General features: G+C 37.6%; 1 protein-coding gene across 1 annotated transcript in view; it reads right to left on the reverse strand.

Moving 5' to 3' along the window:
* Positions 1 to 4,914: 4,914 nt before the first annotated feature.
* The window catches only part of syt9b (synaptotagmin IXb), a 32,425-nt gene continuing 23,339 nt past the window's right edge, over positions 4,915 to 14,000 (reverse strand). Inside the window, exons 4-7 of the mRNA XM_067436687.1 lie at positions 10,927 to 11,047; positions 9,030 to 9,201; positions 7,891 to 8,020; positions 4,915 to 5,921 (exon numbers count right to left, since the gene is read on the reverse strand). Coding sequence (XP_067292788.1) covers positions 5,850 to 5,921; positions 7,891 to 8,020; positions 9,030 to 9,201; positions 10,927 to 11,047 — 495 coding nt within the window. The 3' untranslated portion in view covers positions 4,915 to 5,849. The remainder of the gene's footprint in view (positions 5,922 to 7,890; positions 8,021 to 9,029; positions 9,202 to 10,926; positions 11,048 to 14,000) is intronic.

Raw genomic sequence — 14,000 nt, forward strand, 5'->3', positions numbered from 1 at the left:
AAAGTTCACATGCATGTAAAGGAAGGCGTCTCAGGCGTGCGTCCCTGTCTACAAATAGGATTGTACGAGTTACACAGACTTTGTCGTGTCAAACTTTTTCTTTTTGTATTGTATTTTTTTTATATGATTTTGGATGTGCCTTGATGCCTTCCTACCTTGGAATGTGTCCTCCAAAGGCAGCATTTTCCAGTTTTCGGAAGCAGCCAATATAAGTATTCCATGCACATGCCTTTTATAATGAGCAGGGTGCTCCTTTCATTTAAATTTACTGCCTAATGCATCAGATCAAGACACATTTAATTCTTTGCTTTTTTAAAAGTAGATATGATTTTATGAATATTTATAGGCTACTTTTATATTTTGGAGCAACTAACCCAACTCCTACCCTAAACCTATCCACTTCTCCTCAACAATATAACATTGTTACCTATCTAAACCTGAAAAGATTGAACCTTTTTCAATTGGAAAAAATAATATATATATCTATCTATCACTGGGGTTGTACCAGGGGCAGGGGTCCCCAAACTCAGTCATGTTTTAATCGCTGAAATGATGATCAGTCATGATGATCATGATAGTGATTTAGAATCGTTATGAATCAGCGTATCGATTCATGAATTGGATCACGTGTCAAACTGCTGAAAGCACGTTACATTGGTGATCCGAATCATGAATCAATACGCTGATTCATAACCGTTCTAATCTTTGTTTTGAAATCGGCCCATTACTACAAGTCATTATTTAGTTTGTTTTAAGCACAGAAACTAATCTCGTCCCTCCACAAAATTATTTTAGAGACACTGTAGTGAGATGGACTTTGTAACGACGCCTTTAGTCTGGAGAGAGGCAATGACATCGGTGTCAATGAAGGCCTGTCTGAGCCATCGGATTTAAACTAAAATATCTTCATTTGTGTTCCGAAGATGAACGGAGGTCTTACGGGTGTTGAACGGCATTAGGGTAAGTAATTATTGAAATAAATGTTTATTTTTGGGTGAACTAACCCTTTAAGAAGACGATTTTAGGAAGTACAACTATTTATACAGATCACCTTGGACATTTAAAATGGTTTCATTGAACATCTAATGGATGTGTAGGTTAAATCACACAACAGGAATATATGAAGCAAAAATTGTTTAATAGGCGCAACATTATAAAATGGTCACATTTAAATGAATATAACTCTTATTGGTATCATCTTTTTACATCTTTATAAGCCTCCAGATCCAGTTGCTACTCAAGAAAAGTCATAGTTACTGAGCTCACCGGCGTTATATTACACTGCTGTGAATGCAATCGATGGCAGATTAAAGCAAATATAGATCGACTCCCCAAATTGTATTTGAACAGGTGTGTAGGTGGAAAATAATCAGAAAATATGAACGTTTTTCTCCCACTCAATATTGTTTGGTATAGTTAATTAGTTTATTATAGATGCTAATTTAACCGATTTACCTCTTAGCAACAGAAGCTAAGAGCAGGGTGTATCACCTCTGAAAAAACTTTGTCTGTGATTAATGCTCGTGAAGATTATATGTGATTGTTTCACCTAAGTTCTTACTCTGTTATAAATTGACGGTGGTGCTCTCTCTAGGTATTCACTAAAAGTATCATCAGTCATCAGCTATCAATGAAGCGTCTCCGTTCTCTCCTTAAGGGAGCAAGAGTTAGCTATACAGACGTTTTGAAAAAAATATTAAGCAGCAAAAACTATTTTTAACTGATGAAAAATTATATGTTTCTTGAGCACCAAATCAGCATTTTACAATGATCTCTGAAGGATCATGTGACACTAGAGACTGGAGTAAGGATGCCAAAATATATAAGAGTAGCTTAGAAATCTAGACACACCCTAGCGGCAGCAAATCTAATCTGCCGCGACTCTCTATACACTTCTGAGCTGTAAACGCCAAACTCTGGTCGGGCCAATCACATTGTGTATAGAGTCGGTGGGCGGGGCTTAACATGACAGCCAAGTTGCGCTTGCGTGCTTCTAGTAAACACAGAAACTGGCGAACGGCGGTCTTTAGGGGTGTTTGATTCCAGTTTTTTTGGAGTCGACATTGAAGTGTGTAACATGCCAAATCATGCTGGGAACTAACAAGCCCCGCCAGTTAATGCAACACAAATCATTCATGTAACACAAAACAAATGGATTAAGTTTGACTTCAGTTTTACTTATATTTAAGTGGATTGAACACAATCAAATTAAGTTTAAACAAAATGTATAGCAATTGTGTTGCTTTAGCTCATTTTAATTAAACAATTTGAACAAGCAGTAAAAATATATATTTTTTTAAGCCTTACCAGTCAATAATCATATCCTACAAGTTTAACTAAAAAAGCAAATGCACTTTAAATCCTCAGATCCACCTCAGTGCCCTAAAGGTGTCTCCATTAACACTCCATCATCCTGATTCCATTGATTAAGGCAGCCTGATTAGAGTCCCATTACCGGAACCAGTAAATGAGAGTATAAGAGAAAAGGTGCATCAAGATGCACTGGGCAGGACCGTAATCCCCACGATGCCTGTGCTACTAAAGCGCCCTACCGTCTAGTGACAGATCGGCTTCGTGGAATGATCTGAGAGCACAGAGTTTGCCTCAGTTTTGCACATCACAGAGATCACGCTGTTAAATAATTCATAATGATGGCAGTAATTAGGAAGCGGTGGGGCCCACAGAACACAGCAGTTACTGGAAACACTTCCCTCTTCACCCATGACAGTTCCTCTACCCCTGAGTGCCAGCTCCTTGATTAGCAATGTGAGCCATTAGCACATCATAAAATTTCAGGTTGCATTAGGTAAACATTGAGGTGTCTAATGGCAGGAGGAGGTTTAACGGCGGTCAATTTACAAAACTGATGCTTCTAATAACAACTAAAACACCCTGTCCCCAATAAGAGCGAGTAAAGCAACAGAACTAGAACGTTCCTGTTATTAACATCAAAGCCGGCTAGTCTGCAAGCTATTATTAGCAACATTTGTTTCTTCTCTTAGAAGAAAAGTTTTTTAGTATAGAACCTACACTATTAGGGTATAGCGTAGACATTCTGTGGTTATGGTATGGCTGTGATGTTAATAGTGGCGCTTGCTAAGCTAATATGCTAATATTACTCCTGCATAGTTTATAAGGGTAGAGGATTGTACAAATCTCTAACTTTATTGAACTTAGCATGTAAAACAGTTTTGGCCTAGATCTCCTGCTATTTAAATCAAACCTTAATATTGATGAGAACAAACAAATGATTATTTTTTGCTTAAATTACTAATATTTGAGGGCTAATTAAATATAATTTAATTAGTTCATATTAAAATAAATATTACCGTGGATATTTAAAATATGAAGCTATGTGTTTGTTTAAATAACAAATACTCAAAGGCAAAATATAATTTAATTAAGCAAACATTTCTTATTTTTTTTATAGTTATGCTAATATATATTTATTTATATAAATTTATATTTATTTATATATATATAAAAATTAAGAAATGTTTGCTTAATTGAAATACTTGAAGGCCAAATATAAATAGCATAAATACAAAAAAATAATAATTATTTGCTTAAAGCTACACTGTTTGATATTTTTTTTCCCCATCTAGCGGTGAAAAGGTATATGACCATCCAGTGAATAATAGTTTCTATTCCTCTCAATTCTGATTTCGTTTTAACTCCTACGGTGGCCGATTTAGTCCAAGATTAACACGGCAATCCCCCTCTTCACATTTAACACGGTGCCATCGAGTGTTAAAACGCGAAAGGTGAAGCTTGAATTTATGGGTATATGTCCCTCTTTGGCTAATATACTTTCAAGATGGAGGGGCAACATGGCGACCAGCATTCGAACCCCTCACCCTCATGTATTTTCAATGGCATGTTATAAACTTACGAGAATACTTTATTACTTGAAAGAAGTAAATATACATTAATGAGCACACATATATTTTTGAAAGAACTAAGTGTTTAGCTAAGAATAAACTAAAAAAGTTACGCAGTGTAGCTTTAATTGACATACTTGTAGGCCAAATATAATTTAATGCATTTTTAATATAAATTTTAACAAATATTTAAAGCTATATTTGCTTAAATGACCCTCACATACTGTAAGATTAAAAACTACTTTACGTTTTTTAAATAGTTATTTTACAATAACGTGTCTAGAAGCAAGGCATTCCTGATCTTTACCTTGATGCGTCTCATCTCTTGAATCTTCCAGACATGCTTTAGCTGCTCTGTCTCTTCAGCAATCAGCTCTCACTACCAGCTGTCAGTAATTGTGATCTCCACCTGCTAACTGGCAGGAGCATCTTTTCGATCATTAGTCCTCGTCCGCTAACTCCGGTAAAAAGCACAGCTTGATAAGTATCATTTTAAAAGTTTAGACCCCTCGCACCGATGTGAACCCCGGTCGCTCCACACGTCAGGAAGCCTTCGTGCAGCAGGACACTGATTAAAGAGCCATCAATCATGTTTTCTTGCAGATTGCAATTTTTCTTTCCTTTTGTCTGTATAGGATCTTTTACCCTCGAATGATTTCAGACCAGACGAGCATCAGTCATGTGTGGTCGGGCCTGATGACACACCATCTTAAAAGAGAGGGGGAATCATTTGAGCAAAAATTACAGTGAAAGCTTCATCTTTGATCTTTCTTTCATTGCTCTGCTCATTCAGGGGAAAAAAGAGCAAATCATTGTGTTTTACCTTTGTACATACAACAAAAACACTCTAAAAGCTTCTAAAGCGGGAGCCTGCCTGAAATGTAACTTAATTTTCACAGACAGAAATATCACAAAGTACAAATAACTCTCTTAAAATGCAGTATACGGCTTGTTTTGTACACAAATACCAGACCTAAACTAATTTTTGAGATATTTTTATTGATACGTTTCAACACCAAATGAAGCAGCAGGTTTGTTTTATTGTAATTGCTGAAATTATTTTCTTTACCCATGTGTTTTGTATTGTTTCATATTTTTATGCAATATTTTTATTGTCTGAATCAGTTTTCAGGCTAACATAACCTAAACATAATCAATACATATCATAAACATATAACATAACGTAACAAAATGAATTATAAGAAAATAAACTGGAACAGAACAAAATAATAAAAAAAGAAAAAAAGAAAATAGGATAGAGAATAAAGTAAAATAATTAGAATAAAATATAAAATTTGGCTTTGCTATCAGTAATACTTAAAATATAAAATGGTCACCTTAAATTGTAATATTCTTTTACAATATTACTGTTGTTACTGTATATTTGATGGTGAGCTTAGCCTTTGTGAGCAAAAGGGAAAGAATGCTTTTCAAAAATCTTACTGACCCCAAACTTTTCATAGAACTTTTTTGAAATGATTCAAAGTTTTTATGTGGTTTTGGCAGAAATCATGACTTGAGTCTGTTATGCATTTCTTATATATTTTTATACAGTAAGATTTTACAATAAAATACCACAAAATAGACCCCATGCACTACACTTCAAACAATATTAGTGTATTACAATGTGTTATACAGATACATAAAACAGGACAATGTCAAAAATACTTGCCTCTCAACTAAAGTTTTCAACAAAAGCAGAACAATGTTCAAGGCTCGTTTTATAACCAAATACTGCTCACACACGGCCACTTCACATGCAGTGGACTTGACACTCTTCTTCTATCCAGGAGATCTTATGTCTAAGGTGTCCAGGGTGTTTACTGCATTCAGTGTGTGCACACATTTAAAGTGACCTTTAACAGAACCGAGAGATCCCCCCCCGCCCCCTCTCGTGCTTTCCTTTTCATTAAAGTTGTGAACTGGACCTTGCCGGGTGTCTGCATGGCTGATATTTAACGGCGTCCATTACGGGGAAGGAGGTGTCCTCAGGGAATTACAGGAGCCTTGGCTACCGCCGGCCGTGCTCTGACTAACCCACTGCCAGAGAGAAAAATTAGGGTTAGCTGAGGGGAACTCAAATCAGATCAGATGCCGAAAACCATATTTAAAGCTCAGGCATAATACACATCGTGGGAGGAGACAAAATCCAATTCCCTGACACTGAAGGGCTGAAGTGCTGCACTGTCATCATCACTATATTTTCACGATGGTCTTCTTAGCACCTAAATGGCTCGTTTTTGCCTTAAAATCAATTGCGATTGTGCCACAGCCGCAAAAATCAGCAGAAATCCTCATGATACCCTTTCATCGACCTCATATTTCCCTAAAATGTCTTCTTTTTGCTCGACTTCCGTCTTCCGAGATTCGATAAGAGGTTTTTCGCTTCCCTTTTTTTTGTTGAGATTACGGTGGCGCAGGGAGCATGGTTGAGGAGGACAGGGATTGTGAATTATTGAAGATGTGTAGTCTGTGCTCCTGAGAGGTCAAAGATTTGCAAACAAGATTTCAGGACAGTAATGTGTGAAAAGCCTTAAAAAAAGGAAAAGATGATGATGAAAATGACAGCGTTAACCTAAAAGAGTCTTTATGGAATTCACACATACGAGCCATTACACTGGGCTTTAGCTGCGGTTTCTGCCAAAACATTATCACCTGAAATAAAGTTTCACAAGCACTTTGACTCCAAAAGCGCCATATGATGAGAAAGCAGGTCTTTTTTGTACTATGAAAACATACTGTAACTTTCATAGCTAAACAGTTGCTTTCCACTTCTAAAAAGAAACCAAGCATTTACTGAACTCAAATTTTGTATACCAAAATCTCAGAACAGTAGAACACCGTAGAACATTAGCAAAGTCATGGGTTTGATAAAATCATCTGCTAAATGCATAAATGTAAAATATAACATATGACCATTTATACCTATTTTGTGTTTAGACACTTATGTCCCACCTCAGTGAGAGAATAAGGAGGAAGTAGGATACTGTTATTCCTAAACCCCAAAAGAAATAGTGTGTGTATATTTTATGTAACCATGAAAAGAATGTACATTTAAAATTAGTGTGTAATACAAAACTAGCTGAGTAAAGTTTGTGAACAAACTTTGATGTTGGCTTGAGAGAAAGAGTTTAAAAAGACTTAAGTTTGAAGGTTTTAAACTTGAAGCGGTTTTAAATTTGAATCCGTTTTCAGCTCAAAGTTAGAAGTTTTCAGGTCCTTCAGAAACATTGTTTGGTGTGTGGTTGCTAGGGTATTTTTTATTCATTTTCTAGGGCAGTGGTTCCTAAACCTGTCCATCAGACACACCTGATCCAACTCATCAGCTCATTAGTAGAGATAGCAAGACCTGAAGTGGGTGTGTCTGATGAGAGAGACATACAAAATGTGCAGCGCTGGGGGTCCTCCAAGACAGGTTTGGGAACCACTGTTCTAGGGTACTCTGACTGGTAGCTAGGGTGTTGCCATGTGTTTTGCAGTTACAAGTGTATTCTGGGTGGTTGTTAGGGTACTGCTATGTGGTTGCTAGTACATATCACATTGCTAGCATAGTTTAAGCTTGAAGCAGTTTTAAATTTGAGTCTTTCAGAAATATAGTTTGGTATGTGGTTACTAGGATATTGCTAGTGGTTGTTAGGGTGTTGTTAAGGTACTCAGTTGTTGGTAGGGTGTTGCTAAGCAGTTGCTAGTATGTATCACATTCCTAGCATAGATCAGATAGATAGATAGATAGATAGATAGATAGATAGATAGATAGCTTTAACTTGCCAAATAGATACTATTAAAATTTGAATATGCTTTATATTATATCCAGAAGAATACCCCGTCCTGGATCCAAGAGTAAATTTAAAGAATTACTTGACTGCTTCTAAGAACCTCTAAAACATCAGCAAATGTAATTATTAACAGGCTGTTAGTGAATCTAGGTCTCCGAATACTTCTCAAAAAAAAAAAAAAAAAACTAGCTGTTGAAATTCAAATAAAGTGCTAACGGTAAGCTCAACATTACCTCAACAAGTGGATGCCAGCGGGCGATGGGTTTGCGTGGGTATGTGAGCATCTCATTCCAGTGATCGCGTCCCAAACTCTGAGCTCTGTTTCCCACATGGCACACACCAATAACCTCATTGTGACCTACGCTGTGAATGACAAAAGTATATCCATGCTTAAAATGTGACAGCTGAACCAAGACGTCCCACAAACAGCGTCTCATTCCAACTTTAAAGTGCAGCCGATAGCCCTTTAGCAACAAAAATATGATGATTTCTTTCACTCTGTGCAACACTAGAACTCTTTGTCTCCATCCAATTCATTCCCTGTTCTCTTGCTTTTGCAGCAACGATGAGACACTGAAAGCTACTTCTCAAACAGGACAGTGATCTAAATCTAATATGAATCTCTCGCTGCATTGGGAATATACAGCTCAGGCTATTCCTCAGATCACCCACCAGCACTAAGAATACACTTCTATAGTCTCTAAGCACTGTGCTTGGCAAAAAATTAAAAGCATATTTAATTTAAATGAGACTCCTTTTCAGTTCAGATTTGACACTGAATGCTCACTAACTCCCACCATGCTACTAGCTGTACGTTTAGATTAGCTCTGCTAAAACTGAAGGATTAATAATAGTGTTGGGGAAGCGACTTTGACAGGACTGGTTTATCTAACCAGACCAAGCTGGTTTATGATGGATGCTTGCTGCTTGCATATGTTGGTCTTTTTAACTGGCTGAGATACAGTTAATCTACCAAAAAAGTACAAGTACAAGATAATAACAAAAGTTAGCTAGCTATACTAAAGCTAGGAGCTAAAAGTATCTTTACAGGCATTAAACATACAAATGCAACTAAATGTATAAGCAAATGCAATTAAAAAATAGAAAACATCCTAATTTATTACTGTTATATACTGTTAATATATACTGTTCAACCTAACAGTAATGAACAGCAGAATTTAACAGATTCTTTTTAAAGTGTAAAATACTGTGCATAAGGTCATTTCAATCAATCTGTTCATGAAACTGATTCGTTTTAACAAACCAATTCTCTAAAATGCTGTTCTGTGCTGTAAATGCAGCAGTGCTTTAATACTATGATGTTATGTTGCGGGTTTTAAGATAATGCTAATAAGACACATGAATACCTTACCGGTCATAGTCCATGACTGCTATTAAAAGACTTATTTGGTCAATGTTCTCTGGTGGAACATCAAAAACAATGGCTTCATTGTAGACTGGATTGAGCGTGTTCCTTTTTGTTGATGTTTTCCTTTTCTTCAGTCTCCGGCCGTCACACATTATAGAAACCTTTACATAAGGATCTTAAAAAGACAGAAGAGAAAAAGCCTTTTGTTTTCAAATTGTTATTCAAATGAATATAAATTGAGGTTCAAACAGGACAGATGAATTGCAATTCAAATTTAGAAAAGTAAATGTTTATACACACATATAGTACATATATATATATATATATATATATATATATATATATATATAACACCCTGCTATTTTGCAAGTTCTCCCACTTAGAAATCATGGAGGGGTCTGAAATTGTCATTGTAGGTGCATATCCACTGTGAGAGACACAATCACAATGTATGATTTTTAACTATTTGTATGATACAGCTGCAGATAAGTATTTGAACACCTGAGAAAATTAATGTTAATCTCCTCCACACAGATCGTCTCTAGATCAGTCTAGAGGCCTGTCGCTGAGAAACACGCTGAGAGTTTGAGCTCCCTCCAAAGATTCTCTATTGGGTTTAGGTCTGGAGACTGGCTATGCCACTCCAGAACCTTAATATGCTTCTTACAGAGCCACTACTTGTGTATCCTAGCTGCATGCTTCGGGTCATTGTCATGTTGGAAGACCCAGCCTTGACCCATCTTCAATACTCTAACTGAGGGAAAGAGGTTGTTCCCCAAAATTTTGCAATACATGGCCCCGGTCATCCTCTCCTTAATACAGTGCAATCGCCCTGTCACATGCTGAAAAACACCCCCAAAGCATGATGCTACCACACCGATGACTCACAGTAGGGATGGTGTTCTTGGGATGGTACTCATCATTCTTCTTCCCCCAAACACGTTTAGTGGCATTATGACCAAGAAGTTCTATTTTGGTCTCATCTGACCAAATGACTTTCTACCATGACTCCTCTGGATCATCCAAATGGTCATTGGCAAACTTAAGACGGGCCTGGACATGTACTCGTTTAAACAGGGAAAACTTCCGGGCCATGCATGATTTCAAACCATGATGTCTTAGTGTATTACCAACAGTAACCTTGGAAACGGTGGTCCCAGCTCTATTCAGGTCATTGACCAGCTCCTCCTATGTAGTTCTGGGCTGATTTCTCACCTTTCTTAGGATCCTTGAGACCCCACGAGGTGAGATCTTGCATGGAGCCCCAGACAGTCATGTTTAGCTTCTTCCATTTTCTAATGATTGCTCCAACAGCAGACCTTTTTTCACCAAGCTGCTTGGCAATTTCCCCGCAGCCCTTTCCAGCCTTGTGGAGGTGTACAATTTTGTCTCTAGTGTCTTTGGACAGCTCTTTGGTCTTGGCCATGTTAGTAGTTGGATTCTTAATGATTGTATGGGGTGGACAGGTGTCTTTATGCAGCTAACAACCTCAAACAGGTGCATCTAATTTAGGATAATAAATGGAGTGGAGGTGGACATTTTAAAGGCAGACTAACAGGTCTTTAAGAGTCAGAATTTTAGCTGATAGACAGATATTTGCAGCTGTATCATACAAAGAAAATGTTTTTAAAAAATCATATATTGTGATTTCTGGATTTTTTATTTATTTAGATTATTTCTCTCACAGAGGACATGCACCTACGATGACAATTTCAGACCCCACTCAGCACTACTTATGTATGTAAAATTTCCTGCCACATTCTCAAGCGTTTAGTCGATTAAATCAATGCTCTTTTAGAGAGCCCAGGGCGCCCTATGTTTTAACATGTCATGATGACACCAAAAATCATTACTGCAGAGACAATAAGTCATGTAGAGGTGAGGATGGTGAGGAGCCTACCAGACGCTCCCGTGATGTCCATGGCTTTAAGATTTCTGGCTTTAATTATCGTAATTGTCAATCGGCCGGCAGTTGGCAAGTAACAAAGAGAGAACATCAGATCTCCCAGATCCACATTATCCTAGAAGAGACACAGCAAAACAGAATACATTAACTGAACAAATTATATGAGCTGATTTAGTGCAAATCAAATAACATTTACAAAGGCTTCTTTGAGCTTCTGGTCATTATAACTGTCTGTTTATTCCTTCATTCCATAGCAGTGTGCAGTGTCATATAAACAAACTTTTACTTGGGAACAACTTGCACAGAAATTTCTTTTTAAACTCTCATAGGGAAAACATGTTTCTGTCCTTGCGGTTTTAAGTGCAAAACTCGCTGCCGTGATGCTAAGGTGGTGTTGGTGGTTGCTAACGTGTTGCTATGCAGTCACTAAGGTGTTTTGGGTGTTTTTGTAGGGTTTCAAAGCAAGTCAGTTTGCTTAGGAATGCAAAAGCACACATTTTCTCAACAACCTGCATGATTTAAGGTTTATTTAAGGAGTTAAGGCCTGTTCACATTTTTTTCACAGAATATTTTTTCCAGCTGATGAATGATAAAAATAAAATTGACAGCCAATCAGAATCCATCCCGCTTCAAATAGCTTTAGTATTTAAAGTGGCAGGCGACAAAACTGCAGTATGTGCTTAGAATAAAAAGCTTTTATTCGCTGGTGTGGACGCAAATATAGTTATTCTTTGTGTGAATGGGCCATTACAGCTGAAATTTGAATGTTTATGATTAAGAGCTTTTTTAAACACAGCTGAAAGGCACATGTTGTTTGTTGAATGTCACAATGTAATTCATGCTTGGCATAGATGCTGTTCTTATTGGACCCCACAGCAAACCTGCAAGTAAACACTGCAACTCATTACACATTCAACGACAGCCTGTTAATTTCAAAAGGTCAGAAAGAGGGTAGAAAACTGTTGCGTACAGCTAAATTACAACATTAAAAAAACAGCATAAGATTTGACCACTTTAAGAAACATAACACATTATGTTTTTTAACATACAGTAAGGACTCAATACATTGCTAAAAGATGTATGGGAACATTTTACCTCAAGGGAATCCTGTTTTTGCACTTTGCCATCCAAACCTAACAGCGAGCAGAAACCTGCTGCCTAATTATCACATCTGAAAATAACCACAATTTGCACTTTTTTTAAATTAGAGTTTTCGAATAACAAACTAAAAATGCGATCCATAATTAACATCTCATCAAAATTAGCCTCAGTGTAGTGGGAGCCAACAAAGCATATACTATCGCTTTATTGGTAATCATGTCACATGCACACCAAATATATGATAAAAACGGTTCATTTTTGTTTGAATACAATATAGAAGTATAACACCACCAACTGGCTGACATACCACTGTCACACACACATGGTTCACTATCTTTGTGGGGATAATGGTTTTTATACCGTACAAACTGTATCTTCTATCCCCCTACACTGCCCCTGCCCCTAAACCTACCCATCACAGGAAACATTCTGCATTTTTACATAAAAAAAAAAAAACATCATCCTGTATGATTTATAAGCCTTTTGAAAAGTGGGGACCACTGGCTGTATAGGTCACAGTATAGGTGATCTCAGGTTTTACTATCCTTATGGGGACATTTGGTCCCCACAATGTAATATAAACAAGGGCACACACACACACACACACACACACACACACACACACACACACACACACACACACACACACACACACACAATTATTTAAACATTGTTAGTACCGTGTTGGAGCCCATTTTGCTCTCAGAACCTTAATTCTTCATGGCATAAATTCAACAAAAAGTGATGAAAACATTTCTGCAGATTTCTCGGCTGCACATCCATGATGCAAATCTCTCATTCCATCACATCCCTGTGGAGGCCATTTTAGTTTAGAGAACACATTTTCATGTCAAGACCCAGTTAGAGATGATTTGAGAATTGTGACCTGGTGTGTTATCCTGCTGGGAGTAGCCATTAGAAGATTGGTACACTATGGTCATAAAGGGATGGACGGGGTCAACAACAATACACAGGTAGGCTGTGGGGTTTAAACAATGTTCAACTTACACTAAATGGCCCAAAGTGTGCCAAGAAAGCATCCCCCAGACCATTACACAACAAGCAGCAGTCTGGATCATTGATACAAGGCAGAATGTATTCATGGTTTCATGTTGTTTACACCAAATTCTGCCCTGCCATCTGAATGTTGCAGAAGAAATCGAGACTCAACATTTTCCAGTCTTCTATCGTCCAATTTTAGTAATCCTGTGCAAATCGTAGCCTCAGTTTCCTGTTATTAGCTGACAGGACTGAAAACTGGTTTGTCTTCTGCTGCTGTAGCCCATCTGCTTAAAAGTTCGGTATGTTGTGTGTTCCGAGATGCTCTTCTGCAGACCTCGGTTGTAACAACATAAATTGAGTTACTGTTGCCTTCCTATCAACTCGAACCAGTCTGGCCATTCTCCTCTGACCTCTGGCATCAATAAGGCATTTTCACTCACAGAACTGCCGCTCACTGGATATTTTCTCTTTTTCTGACCATTCTGTAAACCCGAGAGATAGTTGTGCATGATAATCCCAGTAGATTAGCAGTTTCTGAATTACTCAGACTAGCCTGTCTGGCACAAACATGCCATGTTCAAAGCCACTTAAATCACCCTTTTCCCCCATTCCGATGCTCAGTTTGAACTTCACAGAACGTCTTGACTACGTCTACATTCCAGAGTTCCCCAGAGAAAAATAAGGTTAAATGCATTACCCCAGAGCACAATTGTGACATAGGTAACTATGTAGTTCCTGGGTCACCTTCGGTCAACTGTAACGCATACATGCACCTCTATGGTTCATCTCAGAGCGTTAATGCAATGACACAGGAAGAGAAGACGACAGACATACATTAGTAATGAATCAAAGTGTGTGCAGAACCCAAATGGGACTTTAATGCACATGGCAGCCAAGCACTGGCCGATCCCACAGCTACCAGAATGTTCACGTGCTGTCAATTATTAACTGATCTATGTTAATGG

The sequence above is a fragment of the Pseudorasbora parva genome, chromosome 25, assembly GCF_024679245.1.
Source record: "Pseudorasbora parva isolate DD20220531a chromosome 25, ASM2467924v1, whole genome shotgun sequence".
NCBI classification, from domain to species: domain Eukaryota; kingdom Metazoa; phylum Chordata; class Actinopteri; order Cypriniformes; family Gobionidae; genus Pseudorasbora; species Pseudorasbora parva.